Genomic DNA, 27,622 nt, shown 5'->3' on the forward strand with positions numbered 1-27,622 from the left:
CATCAAAAGTTTTTCAGTTGCCGTATCTTTCACAGTTTCCGGGACTCAATTAAGAGAACACAATTCCTGAAAGTTCACTTAGAATTATTTTTTGATAGTTCTGCAGCAAGTACTACACATGCTGGATCTCTGAAATTACAGTATGAACTAGCATGATTCCTATTCCATTTCCATGTATTAAGCGTTTAAACGTCAAGATCTGGTGTGGCTTTTTTGTGTATTTTGTTTGGAACCATACATTAAACATATTGTAGTGTAGGTGGGATTTTTTTTATTTATCATATACAGGAGGTCTACAGATTTTCTGTAAAAAAGGCAAACAACTCTGGATTAAAATATTAAAAGGCTACAATTTTCTTTTCTGAAGCTCAAGTTTAAAAGGGGGGCTCATGACAAAGATCCACAGTTTCTCTGAGGACAAAAGGGACAAGAACTTTTATACAGCTCACCTCAAGCACCTTCAATTTTGCGAACAATTACAAATTTGATGAAGACATTCAAAATGAAGGGCACAGACTAATGAGTAAGCCATATAAGGTCTGCCCTGAGTGCTGTGTGAGCTCAGCTGAGCAACGGCAGTCCTTCTGCACAGAGACTCCATGAGTCCTTTTCCTACCTATGGAGTCTTCAGTGATACATGGAATTTATTCAGGTTTTAACAAAGGTGAATAACACTACCTTGTTTCCTTTCAGCAGACACTTCCTTTTGATTTTGGTCCAATCTTGTATTAATAAAGATATTGTTTTAGACTTTGTCTTTAAAACTAAGTGGATGTTATCCTGAACTTACTGTTTTTACATTATAAACCTTTTTTTTTAGTTCATTGTATGAGATGTATTTTTCTGTAATGAATGCTTTTACTGTTAGTACATTTCTGGGCTTACAGTTAAATCATCTTAAGAGATCTCCTACCTTTCTAGAGCAAATTAATATATTTGGCCTAGGCTTTTCATAATGCTTTTGAAACAATTCTGGTATTTTTAGTCCACTATCTAAACACTAAAGACAAACACTACTGCTAAAAAGCCGCCAAGCAAAAATAAATCATTAACTGAAAATCAGGAAATAAATTTCACTGTAGAAGAGTCATGAAAAATATATTAAAACATCACTAAGAGAACTCCAAGAAACAACTCCCAAGCACACATTTCTACTAAGCAGTAATGACTAGTAATTATCATGTATTGTTCACCATGTGAATGCAGAAGATACGTGACTCAGTGGTACAAAACATACTGTGCATTCACTTTTCACTCTCTACAGTAACTCAAGACACGTAAGCAACCTGCTCGCTGAAAGCTGTGCATTATGGGTGCATTAAGATTCCCTGAGGGCCAAGTTGCTTGAGTACTGTGCTCCTGGAATACATTTGAACAGCTCTGTACAAAAGCAGTCCCCAGCCATGAATGAGAATGGCTGCTCTGTCAATCTTCCACACATACTGCATTCATAGCTATACATCAGGATACCTGGATTGCTATGTCAGATCTTAGCTCTTCCCTTTGCCATGCTTCAGAACAGTTGTTCCCTTACAGTAAAGTTCACTTCCTCTTTTCTTAGTTCCCTGCTTATAAAAACAGGGCAGCACTAGACATTAACAAGCAGAAAAGCAAACTGAAACTGAGAGCTACCACCCCAAAGGCAATATGATCCTGCCATCCTAAATATCCCCAGTACTCTGCCTACCCGCTCTCGTGCTGTTACCCAGAAAGCTGTAGCTACCCCCTTTCTCCAGTTACAATATTATGTAGCCTCTGTTTACAAGAGACTGGGAAAACACAAAGTGGGGGTTGACTTTTGCTTTCCAAGTAGGTAGGGAAGAGTAGCTTATCTAATAATTTCCATGGCCTGTTACTGCTGATCGACATCGAATCAGGCTGAAAATAAAGAATATGAACTGAAAAATGAATTAATAACTATTGCAGATGAAACTAACTCAGCATCTAGTGAAGTTTATTCATGTAAGTGAAAGAAAGGGATGCCACTGAAATGGATCTGTATTTGGAGTACAGTGATACAGCCATGGGACCCATACCTTCCCATCTATGCATGAAGTATTTTTGTTTGTCTTGGTTCTACAGCATTTGTGCATTCTCACTTCTCATGAAAACCTGGGTTTGGTGGGCTGGACAGAGAGTGGGAAGGAGAACCTGGAAGCATGAAAACAGAAAGAAGTAAAGTTTGGATGTAACTGCAGAAGTGGAGTGTACCATGCTGGATGCCCTTGAATCCCACTGAATGCGCTCATTAGCTTGAGGCCAAAATAAAGAAATGCAGCTACCCAGAACACTCGTTGTGGATTTGTTATTCTCAGCAGCACCCTGAATAGCAAACTTCAGTTCCTTACCAACGTGATGTAATAGCACTCCCTAATAAATACTGACACTGGCTTACTGAATCTGTAAGCAATTTTTTAAAAAGATTGATCAAAAGTTTAGATTCAGATAGTAAGCACTATTTTTTTGTTCCAAAGTTATATTTAAAATTAAGTTCTCAGAAGGTAACCTAGATCTGTAGTAGTATTTACTTAGTTACTAACAATCTATATAGACAGACCCATGCTTAAAGATGTGAGGAAAACAGTATAATTATACTGACAGAACTTTCATTTAGACTGACCTCCAAGTATACAGGTATTTATTTCCCCTTTAAAAAAACAATTTACTTTGTAAATATTCCTGTGCCGAGACATAGTAATTTGGAGGACCAGAAGCTGGAAAGTTAAGTAGTGTGGCGACGGGGGTACTACAGGCAACCAAAAAAAAGCATGTAACTATGAAATGGAGAAGAAAATTCATCAAGTGGTATAAAATATGCATGCACTTTTTCATACATATCTGAAGAGGTAAAAATCGCTGCAGTTTAGCCTTTCAAGATGACAGGAATGCTGCGTACGTACAGGTTGCAAAAAGGCTTCAGAAAAAGAGATTTAGAAGTAGCATATGCTTTCAATCTGCAGGAAACAAATCTGATCCTTTGGATATCAAATGCAAATCCCAGTAACAGTACATGAAAACAAGAATGGATTGGCCATCTGAAGACATAAAATCTGACATATCATAAAAGCACCTCTGCCAACTACGTCTGCTTTCACTACCAAGAATTTGTTCCAACAGCAACCCTGGTTCGCAAATGATTGTTTCTTCCATTTATCATATTAAACTGCTCTTTTTGCATTATGTGAGGATATTTTCTATATTTATAGCAAAAAAATACACTGCTTGTCATCATCGTTTACTTTTTTAATTTTATGAGTTGATATCAATTTCAGTAAGGTACACTGTATTTCACTGCTTGTCTTTTTTAGACTACTTTATTAGAAAACACATTTTCACTGGCTTTGCAGATACCCTGTCATTTGCTAAATATGGCCAACCTCTTTCTGTTAGCTGGTGCGTATATATACAGGATTTTTTTTTTATGATTTATTTTTTAATAAATGCATCTGTAAAATCTACAGGCGTCTATATTACCAGGCAGGTCAAGGACACAACAGTCTCATGCCACAGCTCATTTCTTCTGAAGAAACCATAATGATTTCCACCTTTTTAAAAAGGAATATTTATTTTCTTGCTTCTAACTGTGCTAAGTAAATAAAAGTTACCTGCTATTTTATCCCCTGCACTCTTTCTAGCCATCCATACTATGAAGCCCCAAATACGACATTTCAGAGTTGTTGAGGCTCTTTCAGTTGAACGTATCTCAACAGTACTCTATGCTCTTTAAGTACATATGAACAGCCCAGGGCAGCAGATCTAAACAACTTAAAAAATGAAGAATCTCTCTACCAACTAAGGAAAACAGGCTCAAGCTATCAAACCTCTACTATTTGGCAGTCAGTCCTACGCTTCCAGAGGGCTCACATGCACACATTTTGTGTTGCACTGTCCTGTCCCTCTCAAGGCTAGAGTCTCATCCTTAGTTCCTCTGTTCACAAGCAGATCCGACTCCAATGCCAGAGATTAATTGCCTAATTATCTTTCTTACTCCTGCTTGGAAAGTTGCCCTCTGGCTCCTCCTCCTGGTTTTGAAATTTAGAAGGATGAGCCACCAGAAGCAGCAGAGGCTTGTAAACAGTAGGGAGGAAACAGGAATAGATTTTAGGCAATAAACAACTTCCAAGGACAAAATTGCAGCTATACAACGTTTAGGAGCCTTTCTCACACATACTGCAATATTTGTTACCTTTTGTCACTTGGCACAGGGTATCACTGACCTCAAGATCAACCTCTGATCACCTAAAGATGCTCTTCATTTGGTGTACTGTTGCTATGTAGTCTATGAGTTCAGAAGACTGGCAAACACCCAATGCATCAGAAGGCTCACCAGAAGTCCCCTGGTACTAAGAGCGAAGAAGCTACGTGTAAGGTCCTCAGAAATGTACAGTGCATCAAACATTGCTGCTGCCAGTAAGTAATTAAAGACATATTCAGCAACAACAAATGAGTAGCTGTAGAGAAATTGAGTAGGAAATAGGTGATCAAGAAACTGGAATATTAAGCAGAGACAATTATGATAAGCAGGATAAAATGTGTAACAGAATATTTTAGAAATATCACTTTTTGTTTGGAGGGAAGAAAAGTAGAATGTCGGTAAAATGGTGACAAAGATGAATTTCTAAAAATGTATGAAAATTAAGGTTGAAACAAACTAAAGAAAAGACTGCATGTAAACCATTAATGTCTGATAAAAATGGAAGGAAAGAAAGAAGAGTAAATTAAAAAAAAGCATAAGGGAATAAAAGATCTTTCCAAAACAAACATAAAAGGTAAATGGTGCAGCAGAAAAAGCAAAAAGAGGGAAGGTAATTGAAAAATAAAAGGAACATTTCAGATATTAAATAAGAATAAATATTAAGGAACTGTAAAAAAAACCAAAACAATTTGGGGGGGGGGAATAGTAGCCAATAAAGACTTATTTATCCGAATGTGTGTGGGGTGTATATACATACACTTTCTTAAAACATAGTAAGATTAATAACAGACGATTGAGACATCACCTTAGAATCCCCCTCTGTTGCTAATGTGCGTAAGGCACATTTACAGCACGGCTGACTTTGATATATAGTTTTCCTCTTGATATTCATCGAGTTCATTTTCCTTAACGCTAGGAATTAGAAGATAAACCCAGACGGTGTAGTGCCAGCATCACAGTCGTATCTGGTATCAAAATTCAAGGCTGTATTTCACACATAGACCGTTTTTACCCTACCTTGTACAACTACTCTTGAAAAAGTTTCGCAAAAAAAAGCAAATAGAACGGGACAGCTGTCAAAGCCTTTTATGTATTGAGCTTGCCGCACCACTAAGACTTGATTAAATAAAGCCAGTGCTGAATTTTTCCATCCCACAGTTGGACTCTATTATATTTTACACATACGCGAGGTAGTCTGAGAGCTTGCCCTGAAGGCCTGATCCTGAATGTGTGCTCAGCCATACGCAGGCAGCTGTCAGGACTCTTGAAGGTAGCCACAGCGGCACAACTTTTATTTCCCCGAAGACTCCGTGGGTCCTCATTAAGCAGAGAAAGATGGGAATAAAACCAGAAACATTTTACCTCAGACCTCAAGCCTCCCTGCACCTACGGGCGATTTCTTGAGCCGTTCTCTGAGGAAACCTCATGGTTAATTAAGGTTAAAGCTACGGGATACCAGCAGGACCTCGTGTCCGACCCAGTATAACCATTTTTACCACAGAAACGATATCGATTTATACCCAAGCTTCTATTTCGACTAATTTGGCGCTCTGAACGATCGAGCCCCAGCTCCTGCAGGCAGCGGAGCGGCCCCTCAGCGGCGCCCCCGCGCAGGGGGCGGCTTCCCTCAAGCGAGAGGGGCACCAGCTACCTGTGCGGCCGCGGAGGCAACGGGACGTGGCGCGGGGCAGAGCCGCGGGAAGGGGCACAGAAAGCTCGGAGCCCCGGGCAGCCCGGCGGGGGCGGGCAGAGCAGCGGAGGAGGGGTGCGAGGGCAGGAGCCGGGGGAGCGGCCCCCGCGGGGCGGCGAGGGGCGGCCCCCGGGCGGCAGGCGGAGGCGGCCCGCTCTACCCAGCATGCCCCGCGCCGAAGGGCGAGCGGCCCTTTCCCGCGAATTCAGTTCAAAGGAGGGGGAGGGGAGAAGCGCCAAGCGGCGAAGCGCACCGACCAACCAAACTCTTCCAGAACCATCCGTGCGTCACGCGGGGGCGGGCCCCGCACCGGCCAATGCGGCGGTGCGGCGCCATCTTCGGAGCCAATGGGCGAGTGGGGGAGGCGGGCGCGTCGTGGTCGTCGGGTTCGGCTGGTCGTAGCGCTGAGGAGAGCGGAGCGGAGGAGACTTAGAGGAGTTGGAGCTCGGCGCTTCCCCTCCCCCCTCCTCACCCCACCCGCCCCAGCCGCCCCCTCCCTCCCCGCTCGGTCTCCGTCCTGCCGGGGCCCTCTCGGGGGCCAGGCCCATGGCTCCTCAGAAGCACGGTGGAGGTGCGGGGCCCAGCTCGGGCTCCGCTGGCGGCGCCGCCGGAGGAGGAGGAGGAGGAGGAGGAGGCGGCGGCGGAGGCGGCGGCGGCGGGGGGTTCGGGGGCTCCGCCGCGGCGGCGGCTCCCGGCGGCAAATCCGGTGGTGCCGCAGGCGGCGGCGGCGGCGGTGGAGGAAGCGGTTACTCGGGCGGTTCCTCGGCCTCCTCGGCGGCGGCGGCAGCGGCGGCGGCGCTGCCCCCCGTGAAGAAGCCGAAGATGGAGCAGATCCAGGCCGACCACGAGCTCTTTCTTCAGGCCTTCGAGAGTGAGTACCGGGCCGGGGGAGGAAGTGGGGGCCCGAGCCGGCGGGACCGACCGGGGCCGCCGCAGAAAGGGCGGGAGGAGGAGGAGGGGAGGGCTGTGGAGAGTAGGGGCTTCCGGGGGTAAACATGGTCGGGGGAGGGAGGGAGCTGGGACCGGAGAGGAGGGCGAAGGGGAGCGGGGCTGGGGGAGGAAGGGGGCTCCGCCGGGGAGGCGGGGGCCCGGCGGGTCTCGGGCGGAAACGCGAGGTTCGGGGGCCGGTGTGCGGGCAGGGTGGCGAGAGGCTCCCAGGGCCGGGGCCCGCTGGGTGGAGGGCGGGGGTGTGTGTCTGCGCCCAGCCGATGAACTTGGTCTCTCAGTAACAGTTCCCATCAGGCTTTCGGGGTGGCTGGTTCCCTTCCCTCCTCTAACAGCCCTTGGAGGCACCGGGGAGTTGGGAACGAGGAGGCTCTTCCTTCTTTGGCGACTGCTTTTCGAGCCCCTTTCAGGGGCAGGATGTGATTAAGACTTCACTGTACTTGGTTTTTCTTTGTCTGGCAATAATTGTTCCTTAGTTGAGATTTCATATTGGAAATTGACCTTTGTGACCCACGCATCACCCTGTGGCAGTTCCAGATAGGAGAATCCCCTTGGATGCACCAGAAAGTAGTTTACGGAAATCTGATTCAAAAGCACACTGTAGCAAAAAACTTACACTGTACTGAAAGATTTCTGTGTAATTGCTAGGATTTGAAGGCAATTTTTAATGCCCTACTAAATACATGATCGGGTTCTGGGATTGGTGCTGTCACTGCTCGCACTCACTTGCTATAGACAGTGACAGTGTTTGAGAAGGCGTTGGAGTTTTTGGTAGTTTCTCAAATCCTTAATAATGCGGGGTCCTTTGAACCTTAGCCCTGTTAGCAAAGGTATACGTTCAATAGATACTGTACTGCAAGTGGCAAACGAGTTTTAATAGGTCTGCTCAGTGTCCGAGATGGGGGGGGGGGAATTCTCTTGCCCATGCCTCAGTCTGTCAGACAAGGGAAGCATAGAGCTGTGCAGGTAGTGATCAGGAGTAAGTTACAGTGTAAATGTATCGTAGTGTGTTAATTCTGTAGTGTGAATATTATGGGAAAACAGCAGTAAGTAAATATTGGAATTAAAAAATCCTAACATATGTAGTATTGAATCACGTTCTTCCTGAATGTTTTTGTCCCTTTTCAAGGTCATATGCTAGAAAAAGATAAAGATTTATTTTAAGCTTTTGCTGAGTAATACGGACTTGTGAAACATATGTCTGTCTGCAGGTTGAAAAGTGTTTCAGAATTTTTCTACTTGGGAAAACTAAAGTTGAAGCAGCAGCGTACTGTCTTTAAATTAAATTATGTCCTTGTGAATGTAATTTAATGTTTTGATACCTTTCTAAATTATAATTGTCATGGGTTTTTTGAGACTAAAAAAACCCAGGATGTTTCTTTAAAAGTTGTGACTATGTATTTTCACTTCCTAGCAAAGTGCATGTTTCTTAATTTCTGTCTTTTATCTCGATTTGAGAAATACAGATTTTTATTATGATAACTTGCATTAAGCAGAATTTCACTGATTTTCATCAGGCTTCTAAAAGGAAATTCTGGGATCGTTTTAAGATTTCGTTCTCCTGTAATAATATGTCTCTCTAATAATAGATTCTTTGGGGTCTTACATTCATAAGTGTAGAAATACGGCTGAATCGTATCTTTAAAAAGGGATGAAGGATATAAAATGCTGTCCTTTTTCACTTCTAATCACAGAATTCCATAAATAAGGTTTCCAGCTATTTGAAATGAATGTTTTGCAGTCATATGAAAATAAAGTTTTGTATTTCTTAAAAAAATAAATAGTTGTTTGTTTTCTTTATGTGGGAAATGGAGGCAGTTTTAGCAGCCTTAGCATGGGCATCAAGGCATTCTCCATTCTCTATCTTTTTTCCTATACTCAATGTGTTTTATCAAGTCATTTCCAAGTTTCTTGCTGATATTACCTAACGAAGCTGGCTTTTATTTCAGTTTTAAAAGGGTGTATTTCAGTTTAAATTGGAATTCTTGTTAGATATAACCCGATCCAGACAAAAACCTTTTTTGTCCTGATTTAACTGAATTGGTTAAAACTAAACTGAAGGTCCTCTTTTCTGTAGATGAGTCTGGCTCTTCTGAACTTTGCTTATTACACCTATTTCAAATGATGCTACCCTTTCATGTTCTTATTGCGTATGGCTGTATTATCCTCCCTCCGTTTGCACTTTGAAACAGTAGTTGTTTTAACAGAATCAATATTTTTCTGATCCTGTGAATGTAAAAGGTTTTGGAAATGAATTTCCTAGCTTAGAATGATCCCTAATGTGTCATAGTCAACTGACAGTCCCTCTTCTTGTTTTGGTACCTTGTGCAAGTGACCTTGGTACTTTCCAGAAGGGTAAAACAATCAGATACCAAATTGTCCGACTATGTAAATTTAGTATACTATTTTGGTATCCTATCAGATATGTTCATTAACTTCGTGAAGAAAACTTACCTATTCGACAGTAGGTTGTAATATGTTGAGATTTTTTCTGCCCTTTTATGTTATAAAGCCTGTAAGAAACCTATTTTGTGGAAAGCAAGAGCAGTCATACTTGAGTTGTGACTACTGATTTACTGTAGCTTAAACAAGAAGTTGCTTTGTGTTATATGGTTAACTTGGAGTTATTTGGATGTCGTGATGCTTCACTTAAACGATTACTTTCGTGATATTTGTTTAAAAAAAAAATCAACATGCTAAATTAGATACTTTTTTATCATAATAAGGCTGTCTTTCTGGAGTTATAAAGTATGTTGGATAACATGTGTTTCTTTTTCTTAGAACCAACACAGATATACAGATTTCTACGTACCCGGAATCTAATAGCAGTGAGTAACTGGTCTTTATTACTTCTTTACTTTGGACTTGTAGGAAATTTTAATTAAAGCATAACCTTTTCTTTTTTTTTTTTCCTGCAGCCAATATTTTTGCACAGAACTCTCACTTACATGTCCCACAGAAACTCCCGAACAAATATCAAAAGGTAAAATTGTTTTTTGAAAAGCAATCCTAAAATGTTAACCAATTAGCAGAAGTCCAAAAAATAGTGGAGGGTGACCTCCTCTTTTCACGAGGTATATAAAACATGACCTTTTCTTTTTGAAGAACTTAAAAAATGTATACATCACTTTGCAGAAAAGTTCTTAGGTCTCAGAAATCAACTGTAATGTTAAGGGGGTGTTTGACTTTATGCTTGTGACTTCTGTTGATACTGGGAGTACTCAAATGTGGATAACTATCTGCAGAATCCTAATTCTCCCATATTTGTTTTCTGTTTTGGGGGAGAACTTCTTAATAAACAAACAAAACTCTGTAACGTCTGAGCTCTTGTAATCAATGGTGCTCGATCATAATCACATGAAACATTTTAGTTTAAACTGTAACCTAACTGCTTATTAAAAACAAAACCCAAAAAACAACCCCAAAACTATTGTTTTTGTTAATTAGTCTTGGAAGGATCCAGTAATTATTTCTGTAATTATTTTAAAAGCTGAAAAATGAAGGAGGTCAGTTTATAGCATTTTACAAAAAAAATCCAGCGAACACTTTAAAAAGGTTGCTTTGAACTGGATATGTGTGAAAAATGGGCTTCAGTTTTGGCATTGCAAAATAGTCGTTCCTACGTGAGGCGCTACAGCGGCATGTCAATAGACTTTAAAATATATAAAAACTGCAGAGTGAAAAGTGCAGTGTACATTATTTATTAGCAGAATTGCAAAGTCCTTGCAGTTACTTCCCCATCACTGAAAATCATTTGTTACACTTTGAATTTTTTTGTAGCCTGAATGTTTATTTTAAAATATTTTAACACTGAAGTTCTTATCGCTTGGAAACAGTTGCTGTGGGACTGAAATACTTAATCGTGAACACTTAAGGAATAGCAATAAAATCTGATTATGCAGACAATTCTAATTTAAACTATATTTGTATCTAAGGAAGGTAATATTTGAATGATCTGTTGAGCAATAGAATTTGCATGTTTTTATTTAAATTGAAGCTATATTTGGCATTCTCGGATCTCTTGGATATTGTTTAATGTTCTTGCCATTAGCTTTAAGGCTACAATACAACTTTTTCTTAAAGCTGAATCTGTAACATACAACTTCAGGTACTTAGGACAGGTAATGATCAGGGGGTTTTTGTTTGTGTTTTTTTTTTTTAAACTTGAAGTTGCTGCTTACTTTTTCTTGCAAAAGTTACCGAAGTGAATTGTTTGCTGCTTTTAAAATAGAGCAGAGCCAAATTTTAAGAAATACTGTTCAGGGTGGTTTGTCTTTTTTTTTTTTTTTTTTTAACTAGAGTTGTGCAACAGAAAGTTTTGCTTATAACTTACATTAACTTATAGTTGATTGAAATGTGTATGTTCTTTTACGTGAGTCTGTTTCTTTGGATATCTGCTGTAGTTGCTGGGAAACAAGAAATGGTACTTTGCATGTACATTGTGTTGTCCTCTGTTCCAAATTCCGGTTCAAATTCAGCTGCACAAGTAATGCTTAGTTTCTCTTTGAAACATAGTAATTTTTAGTAGTTCCCTTAACACTTTGTTTTAGGACTGTGATTTGAGTTAGGTAGTGTTCTAATAGATTGATAGCCATTTCACTCACTAGTTTTCTGACAATACTGACTTATTGAAATCATTCTGGCAATTAGGTCTAGGAAGATTAAGTAAAACATTTCAGTATGTTTTCTTTATAAAAACACAATAACACAACAGAAGTGAGCTAGCATAGTTGAGGGGAAAAAAGCAGAAAGTAATTGTGAAGAAGCACGTTCTTCTCCCCTGGGTCCCCTGCTCCCACCTCTCCATGTTCTGTCAGTACTGTGGTCCTTCTCTTTCAGCCTAGTGAAAACAACAAAAATTGTAGTTTAAAGGTAGTTTGCACTGTTTAGATGTAGTGGCAAAACTGCAAGACTGTGGCAAAACAGTCTCAACTGACCTTCTAGGGGAGGTTAGCAGGATAGTTGTTTCCTGATCTGTGCTGGTAAACACTTTCAAATGTGTACAAGACCTTAATTGCCATTCTTCATTCGACAGAAATAGTTAAGGTATGTGATCCTGTTATTCTAGTGAAAAAGGGGCTTTAAAAGAGGAAGAATATCTGAATTAGAGTAGAAGATCTTCCTAAGGCTTATATTAGGAAAAATTTATGTACCTGACTTCAGTATAGTGAAAATGTTAGTAGAGTTCTCTTTGCAAAGAATTATCTTTTGGAACTGCATCATTGTTAGCCTGCTTATGTGGACCATGACTATACATGTATATTTATTTATTTATTCTCTTAGAACCTCTTAATTCTGCCATTTTTAAATTGCTGATCATTGTTTTGATTGCCATGTCAGTAAACAGTATCATATGTAAAATACAAAGACGTTATCTCCAAACTTTATAGAACTTACCTATCACAATAGTAATTATAGCTCCACATCTTTTATCTCTAGCTCTACGGTAGTCTGAGAAAAATGCCAGACAAATTTATCACTTGGAGGTAGGGAAGTAAAACTGCATTTTTACCAAGAAATTATCTGTTGATGTCGGTCGTATGTTTAATACTGAGAAAGTGTTTATAAAGACTAGAATGCTTATAGTATAGAGAATTGTTGATAAGGGAATAAGTTAATGGGCATGCATCAACTTGGGCTAAAAAAGTATTGAAGTTGATGCTTATCATTGGAGAGGCAATATGCTTGGATCAAGTGATACTTGATGGAGAATTGAAACGGGCTTTCTGGCTGTGGGTCTGTCTTCAGGTGTTACTATATTAGACCAAATGATGGTGTTGGGAAGAAGTTACTAACTCTTAATAAAAATTGCTTCCCGTACAGTATTTGGATAAAGGAATAATTTTTTTTATTTATTGGCGAAGTAATGGCATGCTATGATGTGACTTTTAATACTTTGTTAATTATTACTGCGCTTGACTGGAATAAGAGTGGGTGGAGAAAGGAGTGCGCAAGATGCGCGTACTTATAGCACAAGTAAATGCTGTCTTGAAAATCCTGGGTGTTAGGGATGGTTATTACAAAAACTTAATTTTGTAGGTTATGCATGGGAACATGGGAACATAAAAATAGTAATTCAGTTTAAAGGAATTTCTGTATTTTTTTATGTTCTTACAAGGTAACTTCAAAGGCAACAATTTTGATTTTAATGGGCTTTTTAGTCGCTATTTTTAGTTTTTCTGAGAGATTTTTAGGAAGACTCTTTTCTTGTTTTAACTAACCTGAGTTTGACATTAGGAAAGGTTGTGTCATTGTTCTTTCTGGATCAGTAATGCTCACAAACATTAAATGCAAGCTGTGTCAGATATTAGTGTATTTTATGAAAGATTGTTAAGCTTTCCCCCATTCCTGAAACATGTTTGTCTCTTAGCTGGTTTCTGGCTCATATTCTGATCATGACATAACTTTGCTCTAGACCTGTTCTAAACATTTCTTTAGTCTGAAGAAAGCCTTCTAAAGATAAGTGTACTACTTGCTGTTCTGCAGAATAGTGGCTGATTTTGATGAGCTTGGGCGAAGTGCGCACAAAGACTTTTTTTACCTTGGAAAACTGAGGTTTACCTGAAACTTTCAAAGAATTCCTCTGTTCTTAACATCTCTTGCTTTAAAGCTGAGCATTGCAATGTTGATTTTAATAATCCCATGTTTTAGTGTAGGTGAGTCAGTTCTTGAGTCTGTCATCTGTGTGAACCTTAGGCTGAGTAGAGCTTTGAATCAGTGATTATTTACTACAAAATCACAATTATTTTTCTCCTTGTTATCTGACTGCAGCCCTGTACTTGTGTAGTGTTTCTTGTCCACTGTTACCATTTAGCCACCATGTGATTTGTAACTAAAGCATTCCGATGCATTACATGCTGAATGTAGACAGCGTATGACATCAGTGTTTCTTCAGTCAGGATATTGCTGTAGACGATGCTTCCCACTTCCTCAGAGCATGTCATCGTTGTTCCCCGCACAAGAAAACCAGTATTTGGCAACAGCTTATGTTCTTCTTATTCATTTTTCTAAGGTATAAATGTAAAGGAAGGATGCCCTTGCAGCTCTTGTATTGTCACTCTAGTCTAGTGCAATTTTGTTGGCATCTAGGTCCAAGCATTAATTTTCCTTTAAAGAAAAACTGAAAGTGTGTTCTGGAATCTATTGAATAACTTCTGTTCATGAGTGAACTTTATTTAGAAATGAACATTAAATTGTATGTATGGTAGAACAAGCTGAACATATGAGCATGAACAGACTGATGTCAGAATTACGGAGAGAAATGATTTGAAGTGATTATTCTCTATGACATTGTTGTCATTGGTGGTTGTCTCCCCCCCCATTTCCTGTGAGTGCTCTAGAAGTAGCTTCAGAATTCATTGTTCTTTGTATTGTGTCCATTTAATATAACTTTGTGGAGAAAGAAGGGGGATTTTATAATTAGTTTTTTAACTGTTTTGTCAGATAAGGTTTTAAGTGGTTTTCATTGTTGTGGTCAAGCTTAAAGTAGTAATGACTGAAGAGCTGATACGTAAGTTCCTAGTAGGTATAAGTGTCACTAAAGTGGGAAGATTTTCTTTGACCAAAGCTGAAATGTATTTAGACATGTTCATTGCAAGGTTTGAATATGGTGCTGTTAAATGACACTTCTTATGAGCAGTAAGTAGGATTACTTCTGAAAGGTCTGGTTTTAATTCTGTTATTTTGATACTGCTTGAGAAGCTGTATTGCAGTTGTGTCCCTGCTACACGGGTGTGCTACTAGGCCTAAAAAGGTATAAAAAAGGTGCTTTCTGAACAGAAGGCTAAAATTGTGTATCTAGATGGTTTTAGATTGATAACCAAGTCAAAGTTTATGCTGAATAAAATTTCTTGTTACCTATGGGAATAACGGCTGTGTGAAACTATTCTTTTTTCTTTTTCTTCACAGGAAAACATTCAAAGTAGATGACATGTTATCAAAAGTAGAGAAAATGAAGGGAGAACAAGAATCTCACAGGTACTGTCCTGCATGTATATTTGTGTGTGTAGTACAAATGAGCACATGCATGCGCTAAATCAAAAGTCTTTTTGATTGATAAAATGAAAGTGATAAAGACTAATTTCTAGAAGCAAGGTACTTACTGTTTGAAATGTTGCTTCCAAAATCATAAAATGTGTGTATGTGTGCTGGTCACTTAAAAACTTGGAGAAAAGCAATATCAGCATAAACTTTCAATGTTTGTCATGCTGTTTCTTGAAATGTGTATAGAAGCCTCAAATAGGTATTTGCCTTAACTTTTTTTAAGACTGTCAGTTGTGTAACTAATCTGTGTGTGCTGGAATAAAAAAAAGGCAGATTTGGGAAAATACCATGAAGTTACAGTATTTGGGGTTTTTATGGTTGTATACTTGCTATTTTTAACCTTACATTCATAGTTACGTAAGGAAAAAAAATCAAACCCAAAACAAAAGAGAAAACCCTGAAACTTAACAGTATTTGAAAGATCTTACCCATCTCAAGCCATAATTGGGTAACTAGTTATAAAATGTTTTCATTAAAGGCTATAAAACTTAGAATTTTCCCTTCTAATTTTCTCATGAGAAATATTGCTTAGTCTGAGATTTTTCTTGTGGTCTGACCCCACATATATCTCAGTTGAACCTTTGCATAGTTCTATCTGAATAACAATGTTCCCTCTTTAACAAACAGATAATTTCAAGTCTTAATTCCATATGGAATTGTCACTGGGGGGGGGGCTTACTATGTGAATTCTAATTGTGAAATAGTAAATACCTTTATACTGGTGTACCTATTGGTTTCGTCATGTTAATTTTTTTTCCCCCAAGAGTTTACTTTAAATTATGCAACACACTTAAATGTTGGATAAAACTCATATTTTATCAGGTCTTACTCCTCTGCTTCAGAAAAAAATACTGAACTCTTGCTGAATTTGCTGTATTGTATTTGGCAAAAGTCAAAGTTCAGCAGAGATGTGAAACTTGGGACTGATGCGTTACAGTTCATTTTCATCGTAGCCTGTCTTTGTAATGATGGCAAAAAGAAGGCATAGCAAATATGCCTGGTCTGTTGTTTCTTGATGAGTTTCGTAGTGCTGAAATAAAATGGTATAAAAAGCTTATTCACTGAGAGGTGATGTAGCATACAATGTGTTTGTGATATTTGAGTGTGATAGATGATGACAATAACTTTTTTTTAAATTCTGGTTTTTTATGTATGAATTAAACACCTAAGCTTCTTGTGAAAGTGTATGTGATGGAAATTAACCGATCCATTGTACAACTTCCAGAATAATTTTGTTCTAATCTGTACAATTCAGTCAGAGATCTGTTTTAGTCCTGCAGGTTGGCTTTGTGTTCTTTTTTGGTAGAAAGACTGTAGATAATTTGCCAAAACCCTTCTATTTAATGTACTGATATATCGTGAAATGCAAAGCATTTTGGAAATTGTAAACCAAAACCAGACATCTTAAAGACTAACCTAAGTTGCTGGAACGTGTGAAGACCTGTTGAGGTGTGTGGGTTTTTTTTTTGAGGTATTTGCTTGGGTTTTAACCAGCTGTTCTTTTTCCATAGCACTTGCAAATAATTAGACTACTTCAGAGGCAACCATGCTAGACAGAATTTAGTCTGAAACAAACTTATAAATTTTGTGTTCTAAGAGGTTTTATAGATTTACTGTAGATTATTCTTCTTAATTATCTTTTGCTCCATATATTGTGGATACTTGCTAGGTAAATACTCTCTTTTGAAGGATAAGGATCACGTTGAAACAAAATAGAATATTGATTTGTGTGTGTTGTTTTTTGTGCTTTCAAAACTATCAAAAATGTACTTTAGTCTAGAATTGGTCTGGAAAAGTAACATGGATAAATGATGCAAATTGGTATAGATGCAGTCTTTTGAATGCTCAAGCTGTTGGGCACTTTCACTAATCATCTCAGTGCTCTTAGGAGTGTTTGTGTTTAAAAATAGGTGTTGAATGTCAGGTTGTATCTTCCTGAAGTCAGTGAAGGTGCTCAAAATTGTATCTGGTGTTCTAGTGTAACAGATGATATTTTGTTCAGTACTACATACTTGAGAAATACCAAGTGTTTTTGAGACCCATTTTAATCTAGTTTTATGAATACTTGCTTTAAGCTGAAATGTATTCCGAATTTAACAATTTGAAATAAAATGGGTCTACAGTCAGCAGAATAGTCTAGGCTATGAGCTGTAGTGCTGTGAAACAAAATAGATGCAATTATTATTTTGACTGCATATGTTATGGATAATATGGATGCGATGTGACTGATCATCTTTTATTTCTAAGGCTGTAGCTTCCCATTGTAAAGATTCTCCTTACCAAACTTAAAATACTTGTTTAAAAAAAAAAAAATTGGTACCAAGTTCAGGGTGAAGTTCTAGAAAATTTCCACCAAAACTCCTTTCTCTTGCTGGTGAATGTCTAGGAAATGTGTTTGGCTGCCTGTGAAGGCAAGATCTCATGTTTTCAGACAGTGCTCTTCTACTGTAGTGTTTAAACATCTACTTTTTTTTTAATGTATCAAGTCATAGAATACATAGAGAGAATCAGTCTGTAAAGAGAAAACTGGTGTACAGCTTTGCATCAACTGCAGCTGCTGTATCCAGGCAGTTTCCAAGTTAGAAAGATGGACCACTTCATTATAGTTCTGCCTCTTGTGTTGGCCTGTCCTGAACATCAGTGAATGGAGTGGAGTGGCTGCTGTGAGAAGAAAAAACTTACTTGTTCTAACATTTCCTTTCTTTTTTTCTGTTTAGCTTGTCTGCTCATTTGCAACTTACATTTACCGGGTTCTTCCATAAAAATGGTATGTTTGCTAATTCATTCATTATACTGTTAATTTGTGTAGCACCTTTGACATTAGTATAGATCTGTGAGGGGAATATTTGAATGTTTTGAATCTCTGCTGTTTGAATGCAGATTTTAACTTATTTGAAGCTCAGACTGTCCCATTAGTTACAATGCTTTCAATAGCGCTTTAAATATGTTGTAGCGTAATTGTAATGTTAAGCAGATAAGCCTTCCGGGGTTTTAGTCAAAACAGTGATTTTGAGAAATACTTCAAGTCATCACCCATTCAAACTGAAATAGACCTTGAGGAGTTCTGAAGAAAGTGATTTTATGGGAGTGTGTCTTTGGGGTATTTGAAGCTTTAAAAAAACCCGCAGTCTTCAAATAGTTAGAAGATTCAATGTTTTTTTAATTTAAAATAGAATTGTGAGAATCAGTTTTATCAAGTAGAGCCTAGAAATGAGGCAAAGGCCATGTCAGTGATTATAAAAGCAACGGAAATCATGTTTTAGTGACTTGCAGTCATTCTATTGTGTCTTTTATGCACATAAGGCTTTACCTCTCAAAATCGGAATATTGGACTTCCCAGACCAGAATGAAGGGTTCTGTTCCTTTAACGAAAGCAGAAGTGACATGCTTTGTGCTGTATAGGCATGGGTAAATTCACTGTCTTTTTACTTCCCTGAAAAAAATTAGCTGTTTATCCTTTAAAATAAAGTGGTGTTTCTAATTTTTTGGTTAAAAATATTCTGAATGGCATCTTAGTCTTTGGATGTAAAAGCTAATGCAATTCATGTAACAGGTTTTGTACTTTTTTTCTGGAAGTTATGTTCCCTCAAGGTATCTTATGCTTGACCAGATCTATTCAGTAAGATGTTTGAAAGTTAAAATTGCAAATGTCTAGATTTCAGAATCACTTCTTTATTAAACTGTAATGGTGTGGGATATCCCTTGGGTCAGTTGGGGTCAGCTGTCCCAGCTGTGTCCCCTCCCAACTTCTTGTGCACCCCCAGCCTCCTCGCTGGTGGGGTGGGGTGAGAGGCAGAAAAGGCCTTGACTCTGTGTCAGCACTGCTCAGCAGTAATGAAAACATCCCTGTGTTATCAACACTGTTTCCAGCACAAATCCAAAACATAGCCCCATAGTAGCTACTAAGGAGAAAATTAATTCTACTGCAGCCAAGACCAGCACAGTTGCATTCAGTATTTAAGCTGGGAAACCACAAGAGTTAAGGACTTTTGGGGCAGCTAGTAATAAGAATAGAAAAGTATAGAATAAGGGTGGAGAAAAGGGTATGCTGATGTGTCTTAAATTCAAATATGTAACTGCAAAATCTGATCCTTCCAGGACACTATGTAGTAGTAAACCTCATGTATGGAATTTAAACTACCGTGTGGATAGGGTAGTTGTTCCATAGATTTTGCTGACAGACCTTGCTTTTCTTACCACTTTTCTATTACAGTGTGGTCTTACACAGCCATGGGCTGCAGTAGATTTTTCAAGATAATATATTTGATGACTTTCTGTGTGTTTTTTAATGTTTAGATTATGTGACTCTACTGTTAACTATAAAAACCTTTCACTTCAAGAGTGTACGACTTATAGTGAGAGCCTGATGGTCATTTGTACCATAGAAAAGGATATCACTAACTTAAGTAATGTATGCTATAGTGAATATTAAATGTAGAAAATATTTAAATTAATGACGCTGGTGCAATTAATATGCTTATTTGGATAGAAATTATGTTAGAAACTCTTGAAACTGAGACTGTGGTGGGGTTTTGGTTGGGTTCCCCCCCGTCCTGAGTTTCTGTATTTGCTAAGAAGATTTCTAATATGTCTCGTGTTTACAATAAAAAAAAAAGCATTTGTTTCATAAAACTGCTAGTGTCTCTAGATGAGTTACCAGATCTCTCTCTCTCAACTTGTTGAATGTGGATAGAGTGTCAGGAGGAAAACAAGTGAAGAGACATGGGTTATGTTGTCTTTCGTACGCTAAAGCTTTGCTCTTTATATCTGATCAGCATAACAAAGTATTTCAATGAATGTCAGATTCTTTGTGACATGGACTAAGGTGAAGCCATTGTGCTTTTTAACTTAAGCTCATAATGATATGTAAGGTTTTAAAAGAGCAGAAATAACTTATAGATTCATTCCGTTTTGGCTGATCATTGTTTTTCAGAATTTCTCTCTCAAACTTTAACTAGATATATAATCAAGTTTTATCTTTCTGTTCTTTTTCCATATGAGGGCACATTTCTAGATTAATGTAAATTCAAATGATTAAAGGTTCTCTTACCATACAGTGAAATTTATTTTATAAGGCAGTTCTTAATTGGCATTGCTGATCATACTGCTGGTAGTAGCCGTCTTGAAGATTCCAGGCTCTAGAAAATTTATAGTGCAGAGACTGTGAAGTCAAGTCTTCTTTTCTAAGATTTTTTTCAGGTTCTTTGAAGAGTCCTTTAACAGCTATTCTGCATATACTTAACCTTGCATAATCTTTAAGGGTTGGGTTTTTTTGTTTTTGTTTTCCTACCTGATAGCATCTGGATCTTAAGTTTTGATGCAAACCAAATTCTAGGTTTGCAAGCTGTAAAGAAAAAGATTAGAGGAAGTAATTTGACTCATCTGTAATTAGTGTATTCTGACTTTACTTAAATCTACCTGTATCCTTTTTCTCTGCTATAAAAAGGTTTTGGCAATGCCAAAGGTTGCAAGCTTACTCTTTTATACACTGGAGATCAATTATGCTTTTTAATCTGCTAGTATTAGAATAGTTAGGTAGGATATGTTCTCAAGTGGAAATTTGCAGTAAGTTTGGGGAGAATTCAAACTTAGAATTTGACTCGAGGTCTTTGTGCCTGGAGGTACCTATAGTTAAAAAGTAATTACAGGTGGATTTACACCATTGAATAGATCTCCACTTTTTCAGAACTTAAAATATTTTTCTGTTTAGATAAGCCATCACAAAACTCAGAGAATGAACAAAATTCTGTAACCCTGGAAGTACTGCTTGTGAAGGTTTGCCACAAGAAACGAAAGGTAAAAATGATTTGACAAAGTATTAACATATAGTAAAGCAAAGTGTTTACCTGATTCTGGAACATCTGTTTAACATTGCCATACAACAAGGTAATGGTGAAATGATGCTTCTGTTGAGATTAATTTAGTCTTTAAATTTAAGAACTAATCTATTCAAGTTGTTTTCTATTGACTGGGTAAGGGATTCTTCAGAAGCAAATATATATATATATATGGATTTTGCTCTGTGAGAAATAACTGGAAGTTTAAAAAAAAACATTCAGCTTTGTTCATTGAATTTAGCTTGTTTGTAAGTCAGATTCACTCACTGTGAATTTCAGCCACCTCTATTTTTACTTCAATTTTTTTGTATCATCATTAAAATATTAATTCTGTTGTGATGTCCAGAGGCTTAAGTAAACCGGGCAATCACAAAATCATAAAAATAGTCTATGCCTTTTAGAGTTTAGAAAAAAAAGGAACAAGTTGTAATTGTTTTGAATTCCCCAGTCATCTGCCAAGTCTTGTCTCTTTCCTTGCTTTTTCTGTGCCTGTGTTTTTTACATTGATCATCTCAATTATTGCAGAATTTAGGTACTATGAATCATAAACACTTTTCATCTTTTTTTTTTTATTAAAGCATCTTTGAATTTGCTTGCTGTTTTAGCTATGTTTGTTTCACACCAGTTGGCAAATTATCTTCACAGCTACGAGAATATGGGAGGCTCAGTAATGCATGCTGTAATTTTTAACCAAAAAGGGAAAGATTTGCAGTCAGAACTTTGTATAATTTCCCTAAGAATGTCAAGCTGGTTTGACACATTTTTAAGAGTTAATATTGTTTCTAGCCAATTTTGTTACTTGCTATAGTGTGGATAAGTATGGTAAAAGCAGGAGGTGCTGATGGTTATTTGAAATGTTTTGCTGCAAGTTTCATACTTCGGCCATCTTGCCTTGTTTTTCCAATACTACACAGTGCTCAATGATCTATTTGAGAGATACTGAATATAATAAATCCTAGGTAGGTGGTTCTTTATCTCCCAAATAGCGCAAAGTGCACTTTGTAATATTGGAAGGAGAAGATAGGAAGCCCTTGAAATATATATATAACCAAAACATTTAATTTCTTTAGGTAAACAGAATTAAATTAGTATTAATGACTGTTCTACAATCTTGCTGAATGCCTCATGTTAGTGTTAATTTAATCATGTAGAAAAAGATGGCTGCTGCCAGAAGTGGTTATAGAACGCCAGTTTTAGTTACACTTTTAAATATCTATTTTTACATTTAAAACCTGGGATTGTTATTCCAGATTTTTTTATTTACATCTGTTACAAGGCTTATTTTCAAAAAGATTGTAGGACAAGTACAATTTATAAATCATATTAATTTTAACACTTAATGTCTTTACTTTGTATTCTAAAAACCTAAACCTTAGCTTTCTTGTTTTCCTACAGGATGTCAGTTGTCCGATAAGACAGGTTCCTACAGGTAAAAAGCAGGTGCCTTTAAACCCAGACCTCAGCCAAATAAAACCAGGCAACTTCCCATCACTTGCAGTTTCCAGCAATGAGTTTGAACCAAGCAACAGCCATATGGTGAAGTCTTACTCATTGTTATTCAGAGTAACTCGCCCAGGAAGAAGAGAGTTTAATGGACTCATCAATGGCGAAACTAATGAAAACATTGGTAACTTCAATCTTTAAATATGCTTTTACAAGGTTTATCTTGTAGGCGTGTATACAGTTGCCTTGATCTGCCATGTAGGTCATAATCTGAGAAGGGCCAGTAATAGATGAGTGACTGAACGGGCTTTCATTTGTTTTCAGTCTTTTTCAAGATGGGGCTAAAATACAGTTGGTAGCTAGAAACTGTGCTTCTATTTCTGTGTACATTTAACACCAATTTTTACTAAAGTGATGGTAAAGGTGTGAGGCAACACTGTTGGGGGGTGAATAAATGTAAGAGAGCCCTGTGATCGCTGTGACTATCATTGAACCTCCAGCAACACTGGTCACTTCTGACTCAGCTGTAGGTGCTATCGTGGTCTCTCATCAAGACTAAATGACTAGCCAATAAAGAAAATACCTTAACAAATATTTAAAAGGTACTTTCTTAATCTTATCAAGATGTGTTATATTACATCACGAACATTACAGCTTTGAAGAGTGCATGTAGAATGAAAAACTTTCTCACTATTTTATAGCTAAAAGAGGTCAAATCCCAAATTCTTTATGCTGACAGAGTAATTTGACTAAACTATAGATTTATGTGAACATATCTAAAATATGATTACTGTTAAGCTAAGTGCTCTTTCCATTGCCATTGAGCTGTTCATTAAATACTGTGTCCTTTTCTATTGTGTGACACTTGTGACATAATCAACAGCCAGTTATATTTTACAACTGCATAGAAGCTGTTCAATCTTTTGAATTTGTGCTGTTATAATAATTGAATACCATATTTCATATGTACAGATGTCAATGAGGAGCTTCCAGCTAGAAGAAAAAGAAACTCTTCGAATCGTGAAGATGGGGAAAAGACATTTGTAGCACAAATGACTGTATTTGATAAAAACAGGTAATATTATCCAAAATAAATACTGTTTCTGTTAATTGTTAGGAATTTGTTTAATATTAAACTTAAATCTGTTCTTTATTTTCAGTGTTGGCTGTCTTCGGCTGCATTTTTAGTTGGTAGTTACAATAAGAGCTTAGGCTTCTTGTCTCTGTTTTTCAAAAAAAAAAAAGTCTACGGGTTTCATAAAGCACATTTTATACTGAGACCTGTTCAGTGACAATTGTAAATGATTTCCTTTTATGAACTTGAGTATTGCCCTGTTAATATGCATCAGTTTGTCTGTTCCTTGTCAGTTTTTTGACATGTAATTTCTGTGGTTCTGTTAAAGATCAATGACAGCATAATTGAAAAGTAAATCAAACAAACAAAAAGTCTCTGAAATATGCTTACTGCTTACATTCTATTTGGTGGCATAATTTTCTCCATGCCCAGACTCCTGCTGATGCAGTCACAGATCTTATTCTGCTAGCACCTAAAGAAGACATTAGTTCTTCATTACTACAGTGAAATGAAACAAGTAGTTAAAATCATAATAGGCTTACTCTGTCATGTAGTTTAAATGTGATGAAATATTTTAATATTTGTTATCTTGACACTACTTAATATATTTTAAGAAAGGTGGAGTGAGGTGAACTCACATGTAGCTATAGCTTAGAGCAATCCAGATAGTCCAGAAGATAAGTAGCATACCATTTACCGGTAAGTGGACATTGTAGTTTTGTCCTGCAGAAGATGATAATACCAGCAACAGCCAAAATACAGTATATGAAAATTAGAGTTCTATCCATGGCAAATGTAGATCCCAGGTGGAAGTAGGTATCTAGATAATTTCTTTATTAGTAAAAATATAAATATAGCTTCAAGAAAAAGCTGCTTAAAACATAGCTCCAAGTGATTCTGACAAAATGGTCGTTGATCCAAATAGGGCTTTAGAAGTCCTATGTATTTTAAGTAGTGGGTTTTTTAAGAAATGTCTTTCTCTAATCTGTATCTTCTAAGAAGTCTTGACAGTATTTTGTTCTTTTCTATTACTTAATTCCACGGGAGAACTTTTAATATGCTAAACATGATGTGAACCGTTAGGTGGTTTTGTAGTGATGATATAAAGCTACGACTTTTTCAGCCATGCTGCTGCATAAGTGACACTGATTTGCAGCAGAACCAAATCATGCGTAAAAAAATATTTTTTTTTTTTTTTTTTTAATCTTAAAAATTTTACTTTATGTGGAAAGCCATCTTCAAAATATAAGCTATTAACTTGATTAATTATTTGCGGAATTTTGTAAAGTATAAGCTATTCATTTATGTTAACCTCTTGAAGTTACAGTCTTCTGTTTGATGGAGAAATTGAAAAGTAAGTTATTTTACCCAGACTCCAGGCCTGGAAAAGGATTATACATATCATGCAGATCTAGGAAAAGTATTGTCTTAAGGCCATTATCTTCTCTATCTATATGTTTATTTTTTTACCTGTTGAAGGAGTTAGTGGTTTGCAATATGCTGTGAAGAAATAGAACAAAAGGTCTCTGGCTTACTTGGTGTGTTTATAACTTTATTCTGCTGGGATACTTCTGCTGTAATATAGTTTACATGTAAAAAAAAGGCTGTAGTTTACCTTTTCCAGTATCTCACTGTAGAATACTGAAGCATCTAGAAACCGAAACAGCCTTTTTCTGCAAGACACAATTCTGAAGTTCAAACTGTGTAACAGTTTGCATACATTCACATGGAATTTATCTACTTAGCAACAACTCGTTTATTTTGAATGATGCTTCTGTAGCTTACGATCTGTTGTCAAGAATTCAGTGCCATTGCTTCAGAAAGTAATGTCTCAAAAGAAAAAATACAAAATCTTGGGAAAGTGAGCTTGTATTGTAAATTGGTATTACTTGCTGATTTGTGTTGGTATCTTTAAAACACATGTATCCATGAAATATTTTTCCTGAGACTGTACCTTTGATTCATTGCTTTTTCTTTTTTGTTTCTCCTGTGCTGTTCACCAAGTGGCAACAAAATAAAACTATTTAAGTAGAAATCAGAATTTCTCAAGCCTCACTGAACAGACTGCTACATAGGAGGAGGCAAGGTGAGATAGGGAGGAAAGCGAAAATGTAGCATGTTGGTTAACATGTTTGAATTACCCATTCTAGTCTGTGTAAAGCATTTTTTTTGTTTGCTTTTTGAGAATGTCATACTTTATATTTACTATGTTGAAGTCCTCTTAAGGTTACATCTGACATGGCTCTGATAAGGAGGTGGGATTCTTTAGTTTTGGAGGCCTGATTAGAGGTCGTATTGGTTTGCTAGAACAGAGTAGTTATTAATAAAGCAGGAATAAAAGATGATTTGGAGGGGATGCCATTCAGTTTGGTTTTTGTTTCCTCTCAGGAAGATTCCCATCATAGTATTAATTTTGTATTAACAATAGTTTTCCTACATCTCTTGGAATTGCTTGGATGGAGGCTTTTGCTTTAATGTTTGACATTAGGCAGCTTTTTCTTTACGGATGGTGTTTACCTAAGATTCACACTTAGTTGCCAAATAAATTTGCCTGAAAATCTGCCTTTAGTTTCATGGAAACTTAGTTACTGTGAAATATATTCTACGTTTTAATAGGCAAACAGTAAAAATGAGCTTCTTTAGCCATAATACATACTTTGTCTTGGCAGGCGCTTGCAACTTCTGGATGGAGAATACGAAGTGGCCATGCAGGAAATGGAAGAGTGTCCCATTAGCAAGAAAAGAGCAACATGGGAAACAATACTTGATGGGAAGGTATGGATTGTTTTAGTGGCTGAAGGACCTGTCTTCACTGCAAATGGTCTGGGTTAAGGTGGAACACAATTCGAAGTGCTGCAGTCAGTGGCTGTTCCTCTGAAAATGGATTAAATTGAACAGGAAATAGTACTTCTCTTTCAGGATGTATGCATATAAGTTTTAATTTAGCTCTCGCTTTAGGAAAGCTTTGGCTATGCTAGATTGTTAATACAAGCAGATGTTAACTACTGTAGGTATGGCAGCTGTCTCTTTCAATGACTTCTGAATTTCTGTCTTACAAAATCAGGCAAATTAAATATTTGTTATTGTAATAAATTCAAGTTGGACAAATCAAAAGGAACAAACTGCAGAAGCAGAATATTTTGGGTAAAGAAAGAGGAACCCAGAGCTTTCATAGGTGTGATCTTACACACCTTAAGAGAATGCTGATGAAATTTAGTGTTGAAAGGAAGAGGGTGTGTCAGTGTAGGAGAAAGTGTTGTGCAGAGAGAAATTGTTGACGGAGGTGAATCAGCACCCGGTAATACAGAGAATGCAGGTGACTGTGTGCACTTACATAGTCACATGCTCCTGTGTCCTGGGAGAGTATCCATTGTAAGTGACTGAGGAGAAGAATATGAAAATTCTAGATGATTGCAAAGTAGTTGTGTATCAACATGATTATATAATTATGAAAAAAGCAGAGATGATCCGAAGTATATAGTAAAAATATAGTTACAAGCTCTATTACCCTGTTCAGCCTTTACCTGGAATACTGCTTCTGATTCTGTTAAACTGCGTTCAAGAAATTAAAATTAAAAAAGCTAGAAACAGCTTTTAGGAAGATCATAGGAGGAGATCCTCCACATGTAAATGTGCTTAAAAAGATAATAAACTGCTGTAACTTTGTTAAACTGAGGCAGGGATACGGTTGCTTTCTGTTGTTGGGAGAATGTGAGAGAGGTTTTTCATGCTGGAGGTGCTACCCCAAAGAGAAGAGAAAATAGTCGTGGCCAATGTGTTATCACCCAGATCTGATAAGCATAGTCATTGGTTTTCTGTTTTTGCAATAGCATTTCTGTAAACTAATGAGGCCTAAATATAATAGAGAGCTTTTAAGATGGAATTCTGTAATCCCATTGATAAACTTAGGGTATGATACTTGATAATAGGAGTTTGGACTTGACTCGGGTCTCTTCTATTTCTTTATTACTATTAACTTGATAAGTGAGTGGAATATAAGAACATATCCACAGGAGAATATAACAATAGCATTTCTACAGCAGACAGTGGTACGGTTTTTAAAGCTTGTGTATTGTGTATTAATATATAATACTGGACTGCAGAATTAGGAGTAGGTGTGACTAGAAAGAGAAGTAATACATTGGCAACAGGCTGGTGGGTAAGTGCTGTCTTCTTTCTAGTCAGGGCCCATGCTGTTTACTGTTTAGCGTTTCACAAAGATCAATGTGTGCCACAGTACATGCATGAAGGGGTTGCTCAGTAATGGGCAGGAAACTGCATAGTCATCTTTTTCAGCTTTTTTTTTTTAGTATATCTAAATGTGTGGGCTTATGTTGAAAACACAAGGACTTCAGGTGATTAAAAAATTACATCTGTCCCCATTCTGTGAATAT

General features: G+C 37.5%; 1 protein-coding gene across 1 annotated transcript in view; it reads left to right on the forward strand.

Annotated features, from left to right (window-relative positions):
- The first annotated feature begins 6,232 nt into the window (after positions 1–6,232).
- The window catches only part of SUZ12 (SUZ12 polycomb repressive complex 2 subunit), a 31,997-nt gene continuing 10,607 nt past the window's right edge, over positions 6,233–27,622 (forward strand). The window contains 10 exon segments of the mRNA XM_076353729.1: positions 6,233–6,294; positions 6,296–6,756; positions 9,612–9,658; positions 9,749–9,813; positions 14,739–14,807; positions 17,591–17,640; positions 20,584–20,669; positions 22,106–22,337; positions 23,126–23,228; positions 25,898–26,003. Coding sequence (XP_076209844.1) covers positions 6,233–6,294; positions 6,296–6,756; positions 9,612–9,658; positions 9,749–9,813; positions 14,739–14,807; positions 17,591–17,640; positions 20,584–20,669; positions 22,106–22,337; positions 23,126–23,228; positions 25,898–26,003 — 1,281 coding nt within the window.

The sequence above is a fragment of the Aptenodytes patagonicus genome, chromosome 16 (genome assembly GCF_965638725.1).
Source record: "Aptenodytes patagonicus chromosome 16, bAptPat1.pri.cur, whole genome shotgun sequence".
In the NCBI taxonomy this organism is placed as follows: domain Eukaryota; kingdom Metazoa; phylum Chordata; class Aves; order Sphenisciformes; family Spheniscidae; genus Aptenodytes; species Aptenodytes patagonicus.